The sequence below is a fragment of the Sparus aurata genome, chromosome 18 (assembly GCF_900880675.1).
Source record: "Sparus aurata chromosome 18, fSpaAur1.1, whole genome shotgun sequence".
Lineage (NCBI taxonomy): Eukaryota > Metazoa > Chordata > Actinopteri > Spariformes > Sparidae > Sparus > Sparus aurata.
This window is the reverse complement of record NC_044204.1, coordinates 22,084,311-22,110,040: the sequence shown is the minus strand read 5'-3', so window position 1 is coordinate 22,110,040 and position 25,730 is coordinate 22,084,311. Positions and strand designations below refer to the sequence as shown.

Sequence of the window (25,730 nt, the reverse complement as noted above, 5' to 3'; positions counted from 1 at the left end):
AGCTTTGACACTGACAGCGTTGACGAGGGCCGGAAGTGACGTGACCCGGCGTGTTGACTAACCGCCTTCCTCCTTCTTCAACATGGCGCCGATGTTGGCACCGCTGAAATGCGGCTTTCACTTCCAAAGACGAAAATTAGCGCTTCTCCTTCGACAGACGAGCTCATATCACATTTGGAATAAAGGTCGCAGTGAAAACGGGACGGACCTTAAACGCCAGAGTACATATCTGGTGAGTGAGGGGGTAAGCTGGTCGGAGAGGACACAGTGTTTTTGGTGTGACAGTCACCGCGCAAGGACAGAGATGGAAAGTGGCCCTTACTAACTTTCAGGGAAGTTATTGTATGAACTGGTCGGTGTTGCTCGTTTGTTTACCCGTGTCGACAATGTCACGTCGGTATTGTGTTAGTCAACTAGCTAGGCGTCTAACTGAGCCTTGGGTAGCAGCTAGCTAGCTGGCTAACTTACTATGAACTAGTTGCGGTGGCGTCAGTGAACATTATTGTGAATGGCTAAAACATACCTTAAACGTGCCTGTATGCTAAGTGAGCCGTTTGTAGCACGACTCACGCTGTCTTTCAACACCGACAGTCACTATTTACGATGCTAAGTTATGTTAGCATGTCAGTGGTTTCAGTCACGTGCCGACTGGCAAGACTCAGTCCACGTTAGATAAGACTGTTTGTTTGTCCCACCCAGAGGACCCGACGTTACTAATGTAACTGTCATGACATGTTAAGCTCTACTTTTCAAAAGCCCCTCGGCTGCCACTTTATTATATTACTAAAATTGACACATTCTCATGCAACAGCCCTGACATAAATGCCACCATCATGAATGTTTTAATAGATGTTTTCTAATATGTTGTCCTCTCAGTTTATATCAGTAAGGTCACTGTCAGGTGTATCTAGTGAAAACTTATCTGTATTTTATCTAGACAATAAAGTTACCTAAACTTTTGATATCGTTATTCAGCCAGTGATGGAATGTAACTAGGAATATTTACCCAAATACTGTACTGGTATATAATTGAGATCCTTGTACTTTACATGAGTATTGCCATTTTTTGCTACTCTGTACTTCCACTCCACTACATTTTGGAGACAAATATTGTATTTTTAACTCACTACATTAATTTCTTTATTTAAATTACCAATTACCTTGCAGATTACATTCCACCTCAGAACAAAATTATGGGCATTTTTAATAAGGGTTGAACGATTATCAGACTTGGCAGATTAGCACATCACAAATAGCCTATACACACTTAAATAATGTGAATCTGCAAAGTAACTAGTAGCTAAATGTATCAAATGCACATACTGGAGAGGAAGTATAAAGTAGCAGAAAATGGAACCTCAACGTTGTACTTAAACTGTATGTATAATGTATCTTTACATTGTACTGTATTGTAATATCACTGGTTCTTTGAAATGTTGACGGTTTAATTTTTTTACTGCAAATTAATATCGATGCCAAATTATTGCATGTCAGTCTCCGTGATGTCTATAAATCGGTATCGGCTCTGAAAAATCCATATTTGTTAACCCCTAATATTTGGATTATTTTATGAATTGGCAATCTGATATAACAAAATAGGATCAGATTGCTGGCCAGGCCTAGTATAAAGTGTACATGTAAGGAAATATATGTAGAATTTACTGTCACCTCATTACCTTTGATACTTATGTACATTTAACATCCAATACTTAGACCTTTTAGTCAAGTACTATATTATTTATAATTTATATGGTTGATTTTCATTCTACGTAAGTAATGTTTTGACATGATGTCTTTAAAGTTACTCAAGTGTGATATTTTGGTACTTCACTGAGCTCAGCTTACAAACAAATCACACATTTACAAGTAATATGTGGAGCAATTTGCATCACATTGATATAAATACACAAGTAAATATGTAAAATGACTGTCTCAAAACAAATTACACTTTCTCAAATGTGTTTATACAGTAGTGGTTTACACAGTGTTCTAGGTCATTAAGGAGGTGAAGCAATCCAATAATGTACCACTCATATCACTAATGAAGTATTTTGATAAGTGTTTTAGTATAAATGTTGGTGCAACATGGGGCAACTTCGAGCTCAGTATGCCTGTCTTAAACCACCAACAGTTTATCTTCCATTATCAACCACTCAGCCTCAGTAGGCATATTATTAGTTTTTATCCTACATAAATTATGACTGCTTAAACTGGGTCACAAAGAGTGATATAAATCTAACTATTTCTGAACATTTTATGACAAGCTCAGAGAGATTATGAACTGGTATTTCCATTAATTTGATGGTGATTTGAATACATTCTATTAGTGACAAAGATTCATTGTAGAAATAAAGAACAGCTATACAAACATTTATGGACGCTTTTCAAACCAGTCAAGCTTATCATGAAACCTCTGTTCTAACCATATATTTGTTCAGTATGTCCCCGAACCTTCAACCTTTAAACTTTGACTTTAAACTGAGCATTTTTGTGAAAACACTGTGACGCATTGCTTGTTTGTTTGCATTGGACTTAGATATGACAACCGTTTATTTCACCTTTTTTTATGGGTGTTTCATGTGTTCTGTTGTTCATTATTGTGGTTCTGTTTCTAAATATTCATATATCCATCAAAGTGAATCAGCAGAAATTTGAAATGTCAGTTCAACAAGACATGCCATGTGTTTCAGCTGGGCTCACCTCCGCACCTACGAACAGCGTCATGGAATACAAGCAGAAGCGAAAACAGTCGACAGATTTTAGAGGCAGCAAAAGTAAGTATGTTTTAGAATTTTTTGAATCAGCATCTGTTAACAGAATTAAACATAGAGTACCAATGTATGATGTTTCCACAGCATTTACAGATCACAGACAAAAGAACATGTTGGCACGGAAATGCAGGAGGAAAGCTAAATGCAGATCCAAAAAATGTGGTAAGTAATGTCTTACTTCTTTTAGTTTTAGGTCACTGAAATTTTTGAAACTTGAAAACTCTGAGGAACAAATTCTGCATATGCATTCTTAAAATGGAGTGTAAATTGAAATGATGCAGGTGGACTCCTGCTAGCCTGCAACTAATGATTATCTACTGTATTACTTCATGTACTTTTTTCCTTAACTGATCCTTTGGCCTATGATTTACAAAAATACTGACAAATATCTATCCCAAGGGGGTTGGTCTTAGTGCTGGCAGAGTTATCTACAATATTAAGGCTGATATATTGATATATCTATTGACTTATTTTAATATGTGACACAGGTTTTACACATCTCATCATTTATCCTTTTATACTTGTTACATTTTTATTCAAAAGTATTCTGTATCCACATGATTGTCTCATTAGTGTTACTGATCCAAAAATTGGGTAATGGGCCAGAAACATTTTAAAAACTGAGTCATAGATTCATAATTTGAGAAATATACTTTTAATCTGTCTTCACATTCGGGCTGAACAGTGAATCGAAATAATCTTGAAAAAATGCAATATCCAAATCGCAGGGGCACGATGTTTTGATCAAGGTAAAATGTGTCCGAACATACGATAAATGAAGCATTGTGGTGCTAGAGATGTCCCAGCCTATAAATCTTTCTTGAGTAAGAGTGAAGTGAATTGAAAAAAGTTGCTATTCCTACTAAAACTGTGACTCATTTCTCAACATAATTTTCATTTTTTGTATGTTGTCCAGCATTTCACATGATTTTTTTAAAATCAATTTAGTAACAAAATAAAACATTTGACAGTATATATGTTGAGCATATAAACTGAGCAGTCCTATTTATAGGTATAACAAAAGACTGGAAAGATGTTAGACTAATAGATTTCTCTCAACATATGTTACAGGGAACTCAGTCGTCATTCAACTATTAATGTTAATCCACTCTTTGCTGTGTCACATATTGGCTGATTGCATTTGATTAAAGGCAGGTGTTGGGCTCCATTTCGGTGTAATTTGCTGGGAGGTGCTGCCATATAGTGCTGCTCTATGACGCTGCCACCATATTGAGTGGATTAGAGGAATTACTGCATATTCTTTGGCCTGCAGAGAGTCCCTGTGGCAGGTGTGTGGTGGAGCGTGGGTAAACAGCCTTGTTGGCACCAATGTGCTCTCAAACTCAGCTGGGATGACAGCCCAGGTGTCTCCTGGGACTTGTAGTGTCAGACTGGATCCCCCGGTCCACCTGGAGAGTCTGCTGTCATTGCTTCCCGCAGATCCTCCCGAGGGACTTCCACTGACATTTGATGTCCTGTGTGTGTGCCAAGAGAGCCATCTTTAGGTTATTGTGATTGTCACTCTGAAATCCAAATGCAAGTTAGTTGCCAATGTTGGCAAACATGGGACCTGTTAGAAAGTTGATATTAGAAGTATAGTAAGTACTGTTTTACCCATTTGACCTGTTTCTTACAGGACAGACTGGCTTAATTAACTTTGATCTAAGAAGAGGCTTTCCTTGTGTTTTCTCCTCAATAGCTGAATGAAGTGAATTCAGCGCAGATACTGTCTGCAATGCTGTCTTATGTATGGCCAAAGAATAGACCAGACCTGCGGGCCCGTGTTGCCATCTCTCTAGGCCTGCTCGCTGGAGCCAAGGTAAGTTTTCACAGACAATGTCATGGGTGTTGAAGTGGGGTTATTTGTGGGTACTAGTATGTTCTTTTTTGTCTTGAAAGTCAAATTTGATCTTTTAAATTGGCGCTAAGCAGGATTATTTATCCATACCTCACAATTGAGGCAGCTTTGTGGTAACTGTGATAGCATTTACTCCAGTCTTCACTCAACATCCATTCCACAGTCCTTCTAGTGTGCTGCTAATTTTAATTTGCCCCAGTTTTGCAAGAATGTATGAGGTAGTTAGAGGTGTGAATCTTCCCTGGCTTTTATTCAGAAATTCCTTCTTATAATCAGACTACTGCAGTCTACAAAATAAAAGCTGCATCTTTTCAACACATAAACATTACAAAAACAAGACATTTATAGATGTACGGTGCCTTACACATTTATTGTATTCTACAACAATATTGTTTTCACATGGCGGCTTTGAGATGAGGCATTTCTTAACTCTGCTGCATACATGTTAGACAAATTTACACCTCTCTTAGAATTGGGTGGCAAAGTTGACAGTGCCTCCTCAGATCTTGGCTAATTAGGTGGGCTTGCTGTAACAGTTATTATATATGGCTGCAGACGTTGGCTTCAGATATGTATGGCTGACATGATTAGTAATTGTTGTGAGGCAGAATTCAGGCTCAGTGTGGGTCTCGTCCAGTTCGTGCTTCCCAGCAAGGTCATAAAGTCTGACATGTGCCCCGTTTTATTTAGTTTTTATTATCACTCACAGACGATCTGTGCCTCTCTCCTCCACTCAACATTGTGCGTAACTTTATTGTCCAACTGAGGCCTGACAATCAACAATCAACATAAGCTGCTCTTAATTATGCTTTGTCTCTGCATCGATGCAGAATCTTCCCTGTCCGCATTGTGATACATCTTATAATCGGGAGATGTCCACACATCTAGAGGTAGTGCAACATAGAGAATTGAAAATGAGAAATTGTGATTATTTTTTCCTCTGGTAAAACAGGCATAATGATCACGATGATAAATAAACTTTACCCCCCATCCAAATAATTACAAATCCTTCGTGTGGCTGCTGAGATCATCTTATTCTGCTGGGCCTTACTCTGAAAAACCCTGCCTTTCACAATGAAATCAAGTGAAAGAGAAAAGTGACAATTCAAGGCTGCTGCTGACGTCAGTCAAAGATTATTAAATGACAGAGGTCAATTTTTTAAGTTGACACTGTCTCTGAAATGACAAGAATCTAGAAAGAATACCAACGTTGAACCAAAAAGTTTGTGTAGGTAAACTGTTTCCTAAATGCTAGCCTGTTAAAGAGAAGTCTGCAGCAAAATGATGCGCTACTAGTTTTGGCAGACATCTTGTCTGGTTTTATAATTTGTCAGCAACATGTCAATGTTGTTTGGAAGACAGGATTGATATAAAAGTCTGCTCATGAGATATGTTTGTGCTCCATTAAGATACTCTGAAGTTCAACAGCTGAGTGGTGGGTGCTCTCATAGCATTTCATTCATGAACCACAGTTTGGAGGTTTTTGGAAATTGAACACTGGATGGAAAAAATTAAACTGCAACTTCATTGTCTGCTATTTTGATTTGCATTAAGAATAATGGATAGTGCATTTTTGAGGTTGATACACAAGGAAAATCAGGCAACATATTAACATAATGATATTTATTTGAGAAATAATCATTCATCAAGCAGCCTTTAAAACCAGAAAAACACAACACTTATGCCATATCATAATATAATGTTCTCCAAAATATAAGACGATGTATGGTTTCATGTTACTGAATATGTAAAGAATATATAAAATCAATATATTACCTAGCCATATTTCTTAGCAAGAACATTTAATCATTCACCTTCTCAAATCACCATATAATCCATTTTGTTGTCTCAACTGCCAAGTTATTCAGGTAAGTTTGGATTTGTGATCACTGCTCATAAAAGGCCTACTTCTTCAGAGGTGATAGAGAAGAGTACCCAATGTTTCCAGTAAAGTAGAAGCTACTAGGTTTGAACATTTCATTAGTTTGCTGTCACTGTTGGCAAATGAATGGTTTTCTGAAGCTGTCCTGTTGACTCTTTCAGGATCAACCATCACTTCTGGCTTTACAAACTGCTATCGTCAGCTTGTTGATCTAGAGAAGGTTTATAATTGATAATAAAGGGAAATGACTCACAGATGGCATTGTCTATGTGTAAGAATCTGTCACAGTACAGTGTAGCAGAATTTTGCTGAAGGGAAATGGCCAAACATCAAACCATTGGTCTAATTATTTAAACGTTTATAATCAGACATTCCTCCTTGCTAAATCAAATAACCTCTTTGCTCTGACAGCACACACTCTCACCGTAGTTTATTCCACTGTGTAAAGAACCTGTAACTCTGAAAACAGTTTGCATCTAAAACAGACACCAATTTTTAAATAATTAATTGCAAGTCTCAATCAGTGAATGATGTATTTCCTCTTCCTTTGTTGATGGTCTCTAATTTACACCCTGGAAAACAATCACAAATTCACAGCTACTAAATAAGCACGTACTGTTGCTGCTCAGCATGGCTGTGTGTGCGTGTGCACTGAGGATGGAGGGAACACACACACGCCATCCAATCTTCTCCTATTTTCCAGCTTGGCTGGAGTTAGCCTCGATTTCTCCAGTTTGTCTGTTTGAACTGAAACCACCAGCAGTGTGGAGGCAATTTTTAAATCAACTGAATAATTATGTGGTTACAGCGAATCACACCTCTGCACTCTGCAGTATCAGTGACATTTTCATTTCAAATAACTGATTATATAGAAGCTCTTGTTTTCCTTCGCCCTTGAATGAAGCCCTCGCTGTCTCTGTGCATGTGTGTGTGTCATACTCTAAGTTTAAGCTAATTCTTAATAGCCTGAAGCCTCTTCTGCACTACTTGACACAATATATCTATTATGAGATGACATATTGCCTGGTACAGATTGACATGGTGATGATTTAATCTCTATTTGGCTGTCAGTTGATTGAAAGAACACGTTCAACCTTGTCATGTATTGGAGGTAAAATTGAGGACATGTTTTGGCCTTGTGGTAATAGCTCAGGCTACTTTTGTGTCGCGTTCTGTTGTCTTGGTAGCAAAGATATTGTTTTTCCTTGAGGAACCCAGAGGATGTCTATCATCTGAGTATAATACCCAAGTGTGTAAAGCGAGAACCCTAGAGATTTTGCTTTTGCAGTATAAATGGTGCATTATTAGGCATCCTTTGACATGATCAAAGGTCACTGTGGGTGTATTTTTTTCTTTGCTCTGTTTTTATATAATTGTTGTTGCCATTATTTCATCATAATTATATAATGCAGAATTTGACAGGAGTAAAGGAACAATAAGAAAAGTAAAAAAAAAAAAAAAAAATCCCTCCCGTGTGTAAGTGGTTGAGAGGTTCAAATGAAATGGGTTTCAAATAAAAATGTTCTGCGGTACGCCGCTGTGTTCTCTGGCTGTCCTAATGCGCAGCGGACCGCCTAGCCTGAGTCACACAGCTGTCCCTGTGCTTTTAATTAGCCCTAATAACCATTTCAATTCCATTAGCAGGAAGCACCAGCCACCTCACCAGCATCAGAACAGCCAGTTTCGAAGAATACGCACACATGCACGCGCACATACACGCACCTGCATATGTACAGAATTCAAACATACATACATTTATACATGCGTATCCTTGAACCTGCATGGGTAATGTTGGATTTACTGCATAACAATAATGGTTATCCATCTTTCTAAGCATGTGGGGTGCTCATACATACATGCAGAGGCTATCCAGAGGACTAGAAAAATGGCACTAAACTATATTGAACATATGTCTGTCTAATAGGCTATTTGAAACTGTTTCCTCTTTTTTTCTCCTCTCCTCTGAATGTTTCCTCCCTCCCTCTCTGCCTCCCCAGCTCACCAATGTGACGGTGCCCTTCATGTTTAAGTATGCAGTGGACGAGCTTAACCAGATGTCGGGACACATGCTGAACCTGAATGACGCGCCAAGCACTGTGGCTACCATGGCAACGGCGGTGCTGATTGGCTGTGAGTCCCAGACTTGTGTTGCACTGGCAGGTGCCCATGCTCATCAGAGGGGACTGTGGGACTGCCTATTATCTACAGGCTGACCTTTCCCAACACATTCATATCAATGCCGCTCCGCAACCTCTGCCTCTCCCTGACATTATTTACATTATGTGCTCAGCTCTGCGCCCAAGTTCACTTCTATCAATCTGCGGCAACATTTCATATGATACCTGTGCGCTCCCAAGGCAAACAGAGCTGGATACATTTCTAAAGCAGCAGGGAAGAAATTGCTAATGTGCTTTTGAAAGTAGTCGGATATTTTTTTGTGTTATGCAAAGGCCACGGATGTTTCTTGCACCTCATCCCTTGAGAGCGGCTCCGTTTTTTTTCCCCTCCTTTTTGTCCAAATAGGCCCTGTGAAAACAAGAGGGGTCAAGGTGATGAGTAGTGTGAATGTGAAGTTCCTTCCTGATTAGAGGTTTTTTTTCCACAGAGCTTCTGATGAAAAGCAAGTAGTAAAATAAATATTGTGAACCTGACACCCACCGCAAGTCACTCTGGCCTTGAGTGAGATCATCTTGGATGCAATGTACACTTCGCCCTGTAGCCACTTATTTTAATGAGCCCACTTAGATCTTGTACACTAATACTGCCTGTTGAATAATTGGAGCACAAGAACACTGCTCCAGACAGGATGAATTAAGATGATGAGGAAGAATGAAGGGGATGCTCTTAAAGAAAGAAATCATATTTTTTGTTCCCTCTCTGCGATACACAGGGCCCTGGTCCTTGGAGCCTGCAGTGATGAGTGTAATTTGGCTGAAGGGGTTGCACAGTGCTCATCCTACCTTGTCAGATGTGGACACATTGTTCATTAGATGAGCATTCCTATTTAACGCCACATTACAGCCCCCTGAAGACCGACAGACAGAGCGATTATTACCCCGACTTTGGTCTCGGCAGACAAGTCATGTATTCACACAACTCGGTGAAATCGCCACAGGAAGGCCATGTGTCATTCAAACACAGACTAATATTAATTTGTGACAGTCATGCTAGCCATCTGCTGCGATAACAGTTTTTGAGAAGTGTGAGGGATCAAATCATTGACTGTCTTGAAATTAGATTGCTGATTACGTTGAACTGAAACTATTATTAATCATCATATCAGGCAGCTTTCTTCCAAAAAAAACCAAACAAAATATACTGCATTAAAAATACCTTAAAGAAATGCCCTGGTGCTTGAGTCATCATGCAGATCAGCCAGAGGAATTTTAGACTTGGATAGTGCTGAACTTAAGCCTGTTAATTGAATCCCATCTTTCTATGACACACTTACTAAAACCACTTCCCCCTCTTCTAGTATTTTGCTCACACATGTAGCCCCGTCCCCGCCACACACACACACACACACACCAAACACACTTGTGTACACTCAGATGCCCTCCCTTCCCTCAGTCTGCAGTGTGCTGGCCTGTCATAGTATTGAGGCTTCAGACAGCATCCTGCTTTGTAATTACAGAGGCTGGTGGAGGCTGCTGCTGTAGCATTGCAGTGCAGACCAGACATGTGAAAAACCTGCTCCACCACTTTAGAGCAGGTGACAAGCCCTCCACCCTGTCTAGTCTCAACTGTCTCAGCACTGTATTACATCTTACAAGATAGGAAAGGTAGGGGTCAGATTCTTGTTTTGCTACCTCATATCACTTCAGAGCTACATAGCAGTCCTGCCATTAAGGATGAGGATATATTCACACTCAGTAGTGCCCATCCCCAGTGCCTGAACCTCCCTGCTTCTCACAGCAGGTGTGCTTAACTCTCTATTTCCTCCGCTTATCCCAGATGGCGCATCACGGGCTTGTGCAGCCTTCTTTAACGAGCTGAGGAACACTGTGTTCGGCAAGGTGGCCCAGAGCTCCATCCGACGCATCGCCAAGAACGTCTTCCTGCACTTGCACAATCTGGATCTGGGTTTTCATCTCAGTCGGCAGACAGGAGCGCTATCCAAGGCCATCGACCGTGGCACGCGGGGCATCTCGTTTGTCCTCAGTGCACTCGTCTTCAATCTAGGACCTACAGTCTTTGAGATGGGCCTCGTCAGTGCCATTTTGGTGAGTCTCATGGTGAAACCCACGCACAGACCACTGACATATATTAAGATGGACGATGTGTCTGCATTTCTTGTACAAAATTGAATCCATAAAATCCCAAATACCAGCACTGCTATATTGCTTTGATGACATCAGCTTGAGTCTGCGCAGAAGTCTCCGCCTAACACCTGCCCACTCAATTGCGTACAGGGCACACCTTTCACTCACGATTTCACACCACCTTTTTATAGCCAATAACTACTTCAAACCAAACTTATCAGAGAAAATTATACTTAAACATATATCGGCCCGATATTAACTACTGATCATGATGGAAAGCATCTTTGATTTAGTTTATTTTGGCCCATGTCCCATCTGCTAACATGGAGGGGGCGGGATTTATGACATGTACTGCAGCCAGCAACCAGGGGGCAATCAAGATGTTTTAGCGTCACTCATTGACAAACAATGACACGGACACTCATGATGGTAATAATAGGCCTCTACATTACTGTTGGATACTACCAGAAACACTGCTCAGTTTTCTGGCTTTTATCTCTTATTGCTGTTACTGTTTCAGCCCTTAATGTTTGCTCAGGACCTTCCATCACCTTGACACTCTTCACAGCAGATTGTCCGGAAATTAATTTCGGGGATATTGTCTCATTTACATTCTAAATGGAATATGAATCCCCATGAACTTTTGGTGGCAACACAGAGCCCATTAGTGTCAGTGATGAATCCCAAAGCTTTGTAGCAGCTTAATGTCCTCCTGCAGAGTATGCCCTGAACAGATGCCCCCCTCCTTGGCCACCACTGAAAGAGCGGCTTGTCTATAGCTTCACACTATTATCCCACTCTGGACCATAATGTCAGCTTGCCTGTAATGAGGACAGACTCCATTGCACAAATAGCTAAAGCATTAGCACGATTAGTTCTTGTAGTTTCCCATCCATTTGTAACACTCAATTTAATAGTGGAATGGTCAAAAACAGTACATTCTCAAAGTGCCTTGTGACACCATCATTGGGGTCTGGTGGTCTGATGTGGTCACTTGACTTTTCTTCACAAAGCTGTTGAGTCACAGCATGTGGAATTCTTTGTTTTGACTGTGATTTTTTTCTTCTGCAGTATTATAAATGTGGTGGACAGTTTGCAGCAGTGGCCATGGGTACCTTATCAGCGTACACCCTCTTCACTATTCTCTTCACTCAGTGGAGGTAACAACAAGGATGTTCTTGCTTGTCCTGTGACTGTCTTTAGCACAAATGGTTGATTTATTTCATATATGCTTGTTTTCACTTGGAAACAGGTAAGTGAATATGCCGTGGCTGTCTCATTTATTGGTTCACTCATATGTGGAAATACGGTGTGTACTGAAGAAAGTGCTTATGTGGTTGTAAATGTTCCCTGCACACAGGACTCGCTTCCGGATAGAAATGAACAAAGCAGACAATGAAGCCGGCAATGCAGCTATTGACTCCCTCCTCAACTATGAGACTGTTAAGGTAAGATACAACCCCCCCACCCACAACCTCACTCCTCCTCTCCATCCACCCCCCCCTTCATCAATCCCTCCCTTTTATTGCCTACTTTCTAGTCTTTTTCTTCTCTTCACTTAGGCCAGGCATGTTGATGTGAACAAATATTTACTCGGCTGTGGTGATGATGATTTACTAGCATGATTGCCACTGTCAGAATTTGCCTTCTATCAAAGAGCAGCTCCCTCCCTGCTTCGGTTTATTCTCCATGTGCTACTTTCTTCTCTCTCCCTCTATTTTTTTTGCCTTTTACCACTCTCACACAGAACTCACTGTCATCGCAAGTGCAAGTTAAACTTTAAAGTCAGGTTTATCTTTCTGAGTGAGAGGAGCAGACTATGGCTGAAAGGACTGAAGTCACTGCCAGTCTCCACTATAGGTTTACTTAAAGGTCATCATATTCCCCCTAGCTATTGTAAAGCAGTGTCACACAAACATACTGTAAGCCCACAGATCCAGGCAGGGAGTGTGGTAATGGAACCTTTCTGTTTTGCAGTGATTTAGATTGTCAAATGTTGAAGGTATCAAGGTAAATTATTTGTCATTATATAACACAGAGCTGCATGAAATGAAAGTTGTTCCTTCATGGTACACAGACATAGAAGATTTATACAGTTTCTATTTTATATACATATGTACATAAACAAGTAAACACTTGGGAATAATATGTAGTGCTAATATGTAGTGAAGTTTTGGAGTTTGCAGCGAGGGAACTATAAACAGTATGAACAGATAGTGATTGATGTGTGGTGTTAAATGATTTTTGTCAGGGATCAGTCGATTTCTAGCCTGACTGACTTTGGGGTTTCAATATTCAGATTAGTCTCCAGATGAAGTAATTTAACAATGTACTACTTTAGCTCATAATAATAATAATGATGATGATGATGATGATGATAATGTAAAGTAACTGGTGTAACCATTTTATCAAATAAATGTGATGCAGTAAAAAGTAAAATTTAGTGAAGTAAAATTATAAAGTAACAGATAATGGAAATACTATGGTAAACTGCACGTACCTCAAATTATGTTTAAGGAGAGTAGTTTAGTAGATTTTACTTAGTTACTACATCAGAATGGAAGTGACTCCTAGCGGAGGCTTTATTTTGAATATACCTGTCCGCTGAGGGAGAGGGGGGGTTTATGGGTGAGTTTGCTGTTATGGACGCCTGACTGATGTGATGTGGTGCGGATAAAAACATTTCTTAATACTTTTCTCAGTGGCATGGATGTCCTGAATCTTCATCTTTTGCTGCTGTAAGCCGCCTTCTAGGTAACATCTTTGTACACAGAGCACATATAGACATAATCACCATCCAGTTTCGGGTGCCTTGTTGGCTGCTCCAGATATATTTTGGTAGCCATGTTATTTTCTTTGCTGTATTATTTTGCGTCCTGTTTTCCTTAACGTTTTGTTCTGTGTTATTTTGTGTCATCTGTGCCAATGCGGCCGGATTTAGCATCACTCTGAGCTGTGAGTGTGCATATGTAATTAGATCTCCGCCCACTCAGAAATCCGTTCCACTTTCACAAAGGGCTGGATGAGAACCTGAACATGGTGCCTTGCACTGCTTCTGTTTATCCTCCATGTGCTACTTTCTTTTCTCTCTCACTCTTTCTCTCTCTCTCGCTCTCTCTCGCTCTTTCTCTCTCACTGATTTCCTGCATTTCCCTATATGCAAATCAGTGGCAAGTCGGTAGCAGCACAGCACCACTGCCGTTAGCTAGAGAAGCAAATCGCCCACTTAACCAGAGCAGAGGAACAATAGTGCAAGCTAAACAAACAGCAATATTAGGTAATTGGCAGCGGAGTTGAGGAGGGTCGTTGTTGTGATCGTGCCATAGTTTTATTTGCTGAATTTAAGAGATGTGGCTGATTCATGAGGCTATTTTTTTTCTCTTAAGTGATAGCTGTATGTCTTCATCAAAATTAGAGCTGCTTGTGTGGTGTAACACTTCAGAGCTATCTGTGCTCTGTTGGTAGGTGTCTGTGTAAGCTGTTGCAGATGTAAATACAGAGGCTGAAGACAGTGCCAATGATGATTACTGAATTCTCTGCAGCAGTTCTTGTTTAACTTCCCAGTGATGTTTCCGCTTTCCTTGCTATTATAAGTGCCAAATATGTTTTTTAAAAATGTTCTTTTGCATGATCACTATCCTCTGCTAATGCTCTGTTTTTTGTACTATACCCTCCATCGCCCTTTAAGATCAGTGGGGAGGAGTTGAAGATACAGAGACATGAAAAAGTGCTTTAGAGGCCAACTGAGACCCAGACTATGCCCAGAGCGGTCACTGAGAACAAATGCAGCCTTGAGGCAGGCTGCGCTAAAGTGTCTATCTGCCTGATACTGCTCTCCATGCTTCCTCAACCTTTAACCTTAACCATATTTTGTGTCCGTCCCTCTCTCTCTCTCTCTCCTCTTACACTTTCTTTCCTTTTGTGAATCCCTTTGCTGTCTCTGTGCCCTTTGCTCCCTCCACTCCTCCCTCTCTTCATGTTTCTCATCTCGTCTGCAGTACTTTAACAATGAGAAGTATGAAGCTGAGAAGTATGACGGATATCTGAAGATCTATGAATCGGCCTCTTTAAAAACCACGTCCACGCTTGCCATGCTCAACTTTGGCCAGAGTGCCATCTTCAGCGCCGGACTGACTGGCATCATGTTGTTGGCAAGCAAGGGCATCGCTGCAGGTGAGTGAGGCAGTGAAGGGTTTTGGGTAGTGGTGTGTGTTTCTTGTCCTCTTAAGATCTATAAACCTTGAGAAAATTTGGTGCAAAATACCTACAACCTGTCCTGAAATTACCTCTTCATGCTCATGATCTCTGTCCACAGCATGGTGGGGAAGAAAATCTTGCATTTCGAAATAAGAAAGCATAAAAAACCCACCTCAAAACAAAATCAAATGGACAGATGAAAATGAGAAGAAAACTCCGACTGAACTGGATAATAGAAACTAAATGAGAACAAAGCACAGCAAGCATGAAAAAGTGGCATGAATAGGAAATAAAATAGCCTTGATGCAGAAAATGAAATCACAGTGGGTGGAGATGGATTCAGACTGTAACATGCTTTGTCTGCCTTCACAACTTGAAAGAAGAAATGTTTTTTTTTCCCAGATCTTGTATCCAAAGATACACATATGATACAATAGAGCTGGATTACGTGCTTCTCTGTAAGTTGTTGTGTTGCTGTCATGTAGGTACGATGACCGTGGGAGACCTGGTGATGGTAAATGGCCTGCTTTTCCAGCTCTCCCTCCCCCTCAACTTCCTGGGGACCGTGTACAGAGAAACCAGACAGGCTTTAATAGACATGAACACTCTCTTCACCCTGCTCAACATTGACACCAAGATCAAGGTAACTTGTCGCCCTGACATGCACTTCTTCTCAGCGTTGTAGCAGTGGATTGCAAAATTGTTTTGTGTTCTCTTTTTTGACATTTTCTCTTCTGACAACAAGCGAGAAAAGAGAAATGTAGAGTGAGTACAGAGTTCAACCTAAAATCTTAGCTTAGATTTTTGAAGAGGGGTTATATGAGGTATTTTTCCATCATCAATGTATTCCATGCAGTAGATGGCAATTGGCTCACCCCTAGTTTGTAGAAGCAGTGAGGAGTAGCGGCACAGAAGCTAAGTGATGAACTGCTGTAGATGGGGGCAGCAGCAAAATGCATTTAAGCCACCCCAAAATAAATCAGTGAGTTTAAGTGATCGCTATATTTAGAAAAATTTCCCTGCTTTACATCGCCATCAGTTTGGCCTTTCTGATGGGAAACTCAAGCTGATATACTCTGTGTTCTCTTCAAATCCACCAGGGAAAAAAAAAGTAGATGTCACAGAACTCACAGGAATTGCACAAGTAGTTAAAGAATGTATCACAGGGCTGAGTTATGCTTATGCGCATGACATAGTTAACCTTTCCCTATGTGCTGTAAAAAATTATAGGTTGTAGTCAAACATAGTAATTACTTGCTTGATATGACTCAGGAGCTTCCCAAGTCATTGCCACATGTGGAAAATTACATTACTTTCTGCAATAGTGTGATCTGTATCGGGATATAATGAGAAATTGCAGTGAAAACTGTTATTGGCTCATTTTTAGTGTGCTGTCCTTCCTTTTCATTTTTTCTTCATCATTATTTAATCAATTTGTTTTATCTAGAAAAAGGTAAATAGTAAAAAAAAATAAAAATGATATATTATCATGTTCTTATTTGGCCAACAGTCACTTACTTTCATATATGATAAAGAAGAACTCAATATCCTTACATTTGATGGGCTGAAACCAACAAATGTGTGGAGTTTTTGCTTGATAAACAACAACGATGAATCCAAATCAAACAATAACCATTTAAATTCTAGTGCAGTTTTTATGACTTTCAGTAATGTTACATCACTGCTATATTGTCTAATTGTGAATTCACCTTAGAAGCCCACTAATACTAACTTGTATTCAAAATTAAATCGTGTCCATTAACTTGATCATTAAAGTGGTCAAAGTAGTTTAGATTTTACACGTGCACGTCCTTTCTTTTGTCACTTGTTTTTATGAGCCATTCAGACATTTCATTGCATTTATCTCTTTTTATCGCAACGTTTCAGCCTTCCTTGCGTCAGAAGGGCACATTTAAGTGCAAATGTGCGCCTGCTGCTTAACAATATGAATGCCATTCCCATCTCCAGCCTGTAATTACAGTAGGAGAAATGAATCTGTCCAGTTATTTTTCACTCATCAGTAATACTCCTCTCCATTGTGATTCCCTGTGGAATGGCACTGCCCAGCAGGCCATTACTGTGTGAATGCTTTTTTTTTGTGTGCAACACATTGGCCTATTATGTGGATGTAAAATAATTTAAAACTCCCCCTCACTTGAAACTGCTCCACAAAATAAAAAAATAAATGATTTTGGCTTTTTTCCATGTTGGGGGGTGTGTGAAATTATCATCTATTTATACTAATGGACTGTTGAGTTATTTGTATTAATTGGCTGAGGTGGATTGAGGGTGATTATGTTGCTATTAGGTAGTATAGAAACAGAGCAGATCAGGCTTTTACTCTCAGAGTGAGGACAGCGCTTTATTCATTGCTGACCTTGGCTGTATCTCAGCGCTGAGGCTCGGCTCAGTATGTACTGAAAGTTTTCACGCCTATTGATCCTTCAGTCACCATGAAGGGCAGCGTGTGAAGATTCAGACGGTCTTTTGAAACGACCTCTCAAATTTGCTGTGAATGTCTGTGCTTTATGCTCGTCGTGTTGCCTCTGTGCCCCAGCATTATCCCTCTTTACAAGGTGTTGGAGTAATGTTGCATCATGTCAGGCCTTGTCTGCCAGTGGCTGTTCTGTATCCGTCTCCTCTCTCTGCCTGTTTCTCAACCCTCTGATGGTTCTCTCCAGGAGAGGGATCTTGCCCCACCATTAACCATCGCACCACAGGAGGCCACTATCCGCTTTGAGGACGTTTATTTTGAGTACCTGGAGGGCCAGAAAGTCTTAAACGGTGTGTCTTTCGAAGTGCCTGCGGGGAAGAAGGTGGCTATAGTTGGTGGCAGCGGGTCAGGGTAGGTCATCTTTCATTCAATCATTCATTCAGTCAACGCTTTGGCCAGGTGTACGTCATTTCATTTGTTTGTGCAGTGAAGTCTTATCATCTGATATCATCAGTAGACTGTGGGGGGTACAGCTCACAGACAGAATGATGCTGACGATTGGTTCCACGTCTGGTTGCAGGAAGAGCACCATTGTGCGGCTGTTGTTCCGCTTCTATGAGCCCCAGCAGGGGAACATCTACATAGCGGGGCAGAATATCCGAGACGTCAGCCTTGACAGCCTGAGGAAGGCATTGGGGGTCGTACCTCAGGTCTGAAACACACCGACACAGTAAAATAAACAAAGAAAACTGTTTATAAAGCGAGATATAGATTGTATTTTACTATTCTTATCCTGCTCACCACAGGTAAAATACACATGGTGAAGATATGACTCTTCAGTAGTAAATGTGAAATATTGTTAGTTATTTGTGATAATTATACACAACAAGGGGGCAGCATAGAACAATGTAACATTAGCTGTTCACAACAGCATTAGAAATAAGCAGGATTCAGTGAGGTTTTCACTGCAGTGAGCTCAGAGGCTGATCTGAACAGATGGTACATGAACAGTATTTTTGTCATTTGCGTTCTTTCTCCCTCCTACCCTTGTCTTTGTATCTGCAGTCCTCTGTTTCTGTCTCTGCTGCAATAAAAAATATTCTCTGAAGCCTAATTTTTTTCCTCTAACTGTGCTGTTGTTGTTGTCGTCAGGATGCCGTTCTGTTCCACAACACCATCTTCTACAACCTGCAGTACGGCAACATCAACGCCACACAGGAGGAGGTGTACGAAGTGGCGCGTCTAGCAGGCATCCATGATGCTATCCTCAGGATGCCCAATGGCTATGACACCCAGGTTGGGGAGCGGGGCCTCAAGCTGTCAGGTTTGCTGCGCTATTACTGCTGTTTAAATATGGTCTCTACTGCAGAGGGAAGTAACAGAGCTGTGTGTTTTGTGTATTTCCCTGGGTGTTATACTAAGCTTAAAGATTTAAAACACAGAAACTCTTTCAGTGACTGGCTGCTAATAATTTAATCCCAATGTGTCCAAACACAGCTGAGACATACAGTTTATTGTTCTAGTATAAGTGCAACTAGTGATTATTTTAATTATCAATTCATCTGTCGATTCTGTTTTTTTAAATGAATTGTTTACTTCATAAAACAAAACAGAAAATGATGTCACAAACTCCCAAGGTGACCTACAAATAGCTTAATTCATCCGGCCAGTAATCTAAAACCAAAAAAATTTTCATTTGCAATATAATGCGAAAAAGACAAAAGCAACAAATCCTCACATTGGAGAAGCTGTGACCAGAGAATATTCTGTAGTTTTTTTGATAATAAACTTCAGCAATTGAATTTCGTAGTTGTTGTAGCTGAACTCCTAACCAAATTACACATGTGATTACCAGCCACGTATTTTATGAAATAGTCCTATCCAAGACATTGTCTCATCAGGTATCTTTAAGTATTAGTCTGAAATGGTTTGATATTTGTTTGTCAGGTGTATCAGTCCCAACATTTGATATACATCTGGTAGCGTAATATGTGGTACACTGTGCAAACATGGTTATTTCTATATAGTTAATTGTGGGAATTAAGTAAAAGTGCTTAAACCTCCTAATTGTTCCCCATCTGCTGCCAATAATATATATAAGGATGGTAGTTGGCCATGTTAGATGCTGTGAGAGAAGAATGGAGACTGCAAAGTGAGAAACGTTTCAGTTTGCACAGCTCCAGACTATATTAAAATGTCTGCATGACTTCGGCAGTTGGGAATTACTTTGAAAAGTCTTTGATTATGAGCTTGTCTTGTTAAGGAAGGTAATCATAAAACTTAGGTTAATTATTAAATTTGACCTTATTTTATGAGATTCATTACGAGACTTAATCTGTGGCTGCGCTGCTGTTAGTTTGTTGTCGTCTCCTTTGTAGTGTGTGAACTTGTTTAATGGCATGTTGCCTTATTTGATCTGCAGTGATAACACACGGCTGTGTAGTATTTGGCTCCTAGCATCACTCTGCAACTCATTTAGCCCACGTTAACACATAGTGTATGAGCACTTTTCACTCAACATTCAAGATGCAATTACTGGCAGCAGAGATTTTTCTATGTGGAGTGACTGAGTAAGTGAGAGAACGGACAAAATAAAGACATGACTAACTTCTCATTAATTTAACTGCTGCTGTACGTGACAGCTGCCAGTGAGTTTTTTCTTTTTTTTTCTTCTTTTTTTTTTGTTCGGGGGGGATAGTTTGAGCTCCTAACTTTCTTCATTGCTGTTCCCGCTGCCAGCAATATTTATATGTGCAGAACGCTGCTTGCTTTCAAGAGGCCACACACAGCTCATATGTAATAAAGGGCGAGTCAGACACAGTGGGAAAAATCTTTGCGTCCTGCTGCTTTTTCTTCTCAATTAAATGAAAGTCTGTTTTACCAGTCTGAAGCCGGTGGCATTGGTATTGTCTGAGTGCTGGTACTCCGTTTGTGGTAATTATCTGATGAGAAGGGCCAGAAAGAGACCTGCTGCACCCTTGCATATTTCAAACATTTCGTCGTGTGCCTGGTTTGCTTTTATTTATGACATTTGGTTTGTTTGTTTTTTTTTGTTTTAGGAGGGGAGAAGCAACGCGTTGCCATCGCCCGCGCTGTACTAAAGAATCCGCCCATCCTGCTGTATGACGAGGCAACATCGTCTCTCGACTCCATTACAGAAGAGGTTGGCCTGACAGTGCATGAAAACACACCTACTGACAGACACAAGCATGCACGCAAAACGTACCCACAAATGCTCGACGTCCAGGTTGTCACCTCACCGCGCCTGCATACACATTTAGCAGAACAAACTCCCACTCCGTCACCTGCTGGAGGTACACAATAATTCGGCTCACTCCTGCGTAACATACCTGCTGTGACACCCCCCCCTCCGCCTCTCAACACACACACACACACACACCACCCCCATGTTCTCCCTTGCCACCTGCCACTGTTTTCTCCCACTTAATCTCCAGCTCAACTTAAACCCCACAGTCTTTGTAAATGTTATATTTAATGAGAAAGTTCAGCACACTCTCTGAACTTCAGGAGAAGGAGTTGGGCACTAGATGCGGTTGTAAATTGAGATTCTCTGTTGCTTCTCATCACAACTGTGTTTTTAAAATTATCATATATAAACATCGGAAAGAAAAGCATATGAAGTTGGATGTTGCTGAGCAACATTCTGTTGACTTAGCTTCGCTTTCAAATAAAAGTTTGGGAGTAAATTTCATATATATCCTGTCATTCACGCACATTCGGTCTTATTGTTTTCGCAGACCATCATTATTGCAAACCTGCAAAACTATTTTCTTTTGGATTAGGGGGATACTCTTGTATAGCTTAACAGTGTGATCAGATTATTTGTCTTTGTGTGCTTCCAGAACATCCTGAGCTCGATGAAGGAGATGGTGAGGGACAGGACATCAGTGTTCATCGCCCACAGGCTATCCACAATCGTAGATGCAGATGAGATTATCGTGCTCAATGAGGTAAAAACTTGTCCACTTATATTTTTACTTGATCTCATACCTTCCCTGATTAACATTTGCAGTTGCAATGTCACTCTCATGAAAAGCAAATAATATGAAGGTTCAGAGTATTCTGAGTATAAACATGCGCAATGTTAATTGCCAGTCCAATTAGACGATTTTTGCATTGAAGGGAAAGACGATGACCTGCACTCTGCGTGACCTGTGGTGCACTGTTGTCTGCCAGTGACGAGAATTTAGCAAGTAGCCTGTGCTTTTGCCACTCATTTATTTTGAGTTACCTTTCTACATCGTGCGTGATGAAAACATGCTTTGTTTAGCTTTTCTCATTAGCTTCAACAACAATCGGACACTGTTGGTAGAATTGAATGTATTATTTTCTCCATAAGGGCTCATTAAAGCAGTCAGACTCGACTGGCTGTTTTGGTCAGATGGCGTGTCTTGTTTGTCTCGGTGACTAATAATGTATGGGCCGGCTTCCCAGACACTGATGAGGCCTCATCCAGGACTAGACGTGGCTTTCTATGGAGATCGCCATTCAAATGGTTTATCTGTACAGTTTTAGGTCAAGCTAAAGGTGCCGTGGAGACATAGAAAATATTTTTAAACAGACAGTGAATGTTTGTGGTGTATTTTAATTGTTTTGTGCATCAGGGAGGTGGTGAAGTGCAGAGAAAAATGCTGCAGTATGTAATGGGTTGGGCTTAAGACACTAAAGCACAAAAAGACACAGAATGAAGTCGGTTAATATGAAACGTCTCACAGATGAAGTGACATTTTCCACCGGTGCTCGAGTCAGATAGGATGAAATGAGAAGAGATTTCTTTGAACCGCGGCTAAAGAGAGCATGTGTCGTTCCATGTTCCCAGAGTCAGATGGCAGGGATCAGAGGGTCGTGGCGAGGAGGCATGTTTGCGTGTGATGTCGCCATGGCGTTTGCTGGTGTCACCAGCAGAGGACTGCCTGGGGTGCTCATTAAAATAACGAGCGGAAGCAGTCACATGCTCATCTTGGGTGCACTAAAAGACGATGCCAACACCTCTGCATGCTCATGGGAGGTGGGGGAAGGGGGCCTTCGTTTGTGTTCGACTGTGTGGGTGGGATGTGTGTTTGTTGGATGCGGATGTGCGCGTGTGTCTGCGAGGCCGTGTTTTTGCGAGCGAAATTGCAACAGATGTTGGGGAGGCGGCAGGGATTCTAGGGGGGGAGCCGACTCTCCGCAGAGAGTGTGGTCAGTGTTGTGTGGTCATGAGGAGATGCTAACTATAGGACTCTGCATTTGTGGCCTCTTCATTTTAACTTCATGACTGCTGTAGCCATGTTTTCTGTTTGTTGAAGTTTTGATTTCATGTTTCTTTTTTTCCTGCTCTTTTTATTTTTTCTCTCTGCCAGGGTAAAGTGGCAGAGCGAGGCAACCACCACGCCCTCCTCAGCATCCCAGGCAGCCTTTACGCAGACCTGTGGAACACTCAGAACAGCAAAATCCTCAACAATGGCAAGCAGTCGTCCAAGCCGCCGGCTGAGCGCCTGTCCCAGAAGGAGGAGGAGAGGAAAAAACTGCAGGAGGAGATCCTCAATAGTGTAAAGGGCTGTGGGAACTGCTCCTGTTGAAGGAAGCTGCCATCTCCACGGCTCTTCATCCCTCACAGATGGCCTACGCTGGAATCTGCTGGAGTCTGTGCAGTATAGGGGGGAGAGAGTGGGGAAAGGGGTACATCCCCATTACCCACACCCACTTCTGCCAAGCCCCCCACCCATGTGACTATCTCCTCCTCCCACTCATGTGAATAAAGGCCACTGCTCGCCAAAGTGAAGGAGGAGGAGCAGAACAGGGAGCAAGTGTGTTCAGCACTGGCTGGTGTCCAGAGATGGAGCTTCTATGCCAGTTGCCTTAGCTGAAGCCAAGCATAAGAGACCTTGTATATCACATACGTGTGTGTAAGACATCTGTTAGTCAACATGGTTGCCCCCCCCCCCCCCTCCTCATTTTTGACATCAGGTTTATTGACATCTTCCATCGCACTGGAAACAGATGAGAATACACGTAATGACTTACACATGCCTTGATGTTGAAACAATTTGTACTGATTTCAATTTTTAAATTATTTTGAGAACAAACTGAACCGATAGTTTGCTTGTTTTATATTAAGGATGTGCACATATTACAATTTATTCTTCTATGATGTGATCACAGTGAGATTATTGTTTTTCAGTTTATCGTTTGAAGGACATAATTTCATAAAGCACATGGGATTCAGTCACAACACACTGTTTTCAATGCATGTTCTAAAATTATCGAATTTGGCAGATAATCAAGTCTTCTAGACGAATCACAACATAATGGTGGATGTTTGGACTCGTGAAGGCACAGAACAGCTCCCTGGTGAATTAGCAGTATGTCACAGTCACATTCATGTAAATATAGCGCTTTGAGAGTGACAAGAAGCAACTAATAAATCATGAATGGTTTTCACCACAACTGGAGCCACATCATGAGGCAACAGCTTTAAAGGCCCCTGTGGGAACGTTTCACTGTCATATCATTTAGCCTTGGTTGTTGGGCCTCTTCTAATGAAACGTTTTAACAGTGCTAAGACAGCTTTTTGGATTGTACGGTAGGACTACAGAGACTTCCTCCTGAAGGTTACGTGTTAATATTTAAAAAGTAATACTACATGCATGTCCTCATTTTCTGAGGGCTGTTTGGGCTGTGATATGCATATTTGTGAGGAACCTTCTTATAGTGTTATTAAAAAAAATGGTAAGTGGGGTGTCATGTACTATACACATGATATAAAGCCTGTTTCTTTGCATTCTAGACTATGTTGACTGTGTACGTACACTGCAGACAGATTAATAAATATTTGGCTTTTGTCTAAATAATGTTGCCATCATGTTGTTTTGATTAAGTTTGAGTTATATCACAATGTATACCTTTTTATTATGAAGCGTCACAAAATTATAAGAACAACAAAAAAGGAAACATTTCTACTACGTAATCTGGCATTTCTCAAAAAGGCTTTTCTCCTGTTAAAGGAATAGTTCGACATTTTAGCAGGCTATTCACTCTTGCTGACAATCAGATGAGAAGATTGATACCACATGCGTAAGCTATCTTTCCATTCAATACAAGGCTATAGTCAGCTGCTGCTTAGCCTAGCATTACCTTGTACTTCTCAATTTTAAAATTTTTTTATAGGCCCTGAGGGGTAACATTACGTATTTAAAGGAATAGTTCAACATTTTGGGAAATACACCTCTGAAATTTCTGGCCAATGACAAGGTTGATCTAAGCAATTTTTTAAGGTGGCAGTAGGCCTATTTTGGGGTAGAGTAACTCCGATTATCTGACAAATTGCCTCCAGTGATCTCTCTTAGTGGCCAAGTTCCATTGTGGTTAATGTTGTTGCCAGGTTTTGAAAAGGAGGGAGAATGCTTTGAAGAGGGAAGGTGATAATCTCTGGTTCTGCTCTGTTGATTTGGATTATTTGTTTTTAAATTCTCCATAATAAGTCTGACAGTGATAGACCAGTCGACTGCTTTTTTCAAAACCTGATGCCTACATTACCCACAATGCAATTTAACCATTAAGTGAATATACTGGATGCAATTTATCAGATTACATCCAGCTTCAACAGGAGCCACAAAAGGCTTTACACTACTTTTTCCACATGTGCAGTAATTCTCCCCAAGACATGTAAACACGCTATATGAGTTACACTTCAATGCTAAAAAGCTACAAAATATTTAAATTAAACTACTGGACAAGGTAAAAAATAGTATTTTCTTGAAAAGCTGACAGTTCATAGAAGTTCATGTAAACTTTAGCAAGTGGTCAAAGTTGAAATGGACACACAATCGCGAGAAATTTGGCAATACTGAATTTTATAACAAAACAACAAGCTCATGAAAAAAGAGAACGTAGATATAGACAGAACGGATAAAATTACAGTTTCATAAAAATCTAATATCTCCTTTTTAACTGACTTAATTCAATCGATTAACCAGAAACAGATGTTCTCTTGTCATTTGATCTTTTATCTGTATATAATGACACAGCTAACAATACATTTACCATAATAAATTCACACTTCAGTGTATCTGAATGTTAATATCATATTCTACATTTAGTAATGATGTTGCCATGTTTTAATACATAAAAACTGACGTGAAAGTGTGTATCTAAAGTAACATAGGCTATAAAGTCAGCCTGTCACCCATGAGAGCAGTCAAAGAAGCTGATTTAGACCCTGATCCTGATCCTGCTATTGATCTGTCTTCTGCTGAATCCCAACACTTTGTTACTGTGTTAATTTTCCAGTGGACAGAATGACAGTGGATCCTCCTCAAGAACC

The 25,730-nt window shown here is 40.6% G+C and overlaps 1 protein-coding gene across 2 annotated transcripts; it reads left to right on the top strand.

Annotated features, from left to right (window-relative positions):
- The first annotated feature begins 30 nt into the window (after positions 1-30).
- abcb7 (ATP-binding cassette, sub-family B (MDR/TAP), member 7) lies at positions 31-24,258 on the top strand. 2 transcript variants are annotated; one of them, XM_030397441.1, is made up of 16 exons: positions 31-244; positions 2,691-2,774; positions 2,856-2,933; positions 4,471-4,590; positions 8,509-8,641; positions 10,466-10,734; positions 11,845-11,933; positions 12,134-12,221; positions 14,772-14,946; positions 15,456-15,613; positions 17,652-17,815; positions 17,985-18,114; positions 18,557-18,728; positions 20,464-20,567; positions 21,268-21,375; positions 22,768-24,258. In XM_030397441.1, the coding sequence occupies exons 1-16, from the start codon at positions 83-85 to the stop codon at positions 22,984-22,986; spliced, it is 2,253 nt and encodes a 750-aa protein (XP_030253301.1). In that variant the 5' UTR covers positions 31-82; the 3' UTR covers positions 22,987-24,258. The 2 variants fall into 2 exon arrangements, with proteins under 2 accessions (XP_030253301.1, XP_030253302.1); XM_030397442.1 differs by having other exon boundaries at positions 34-232.
- The last annotated feature ends 1,472 nt before the right edge of the window (positions 24,259-25,730 follow it).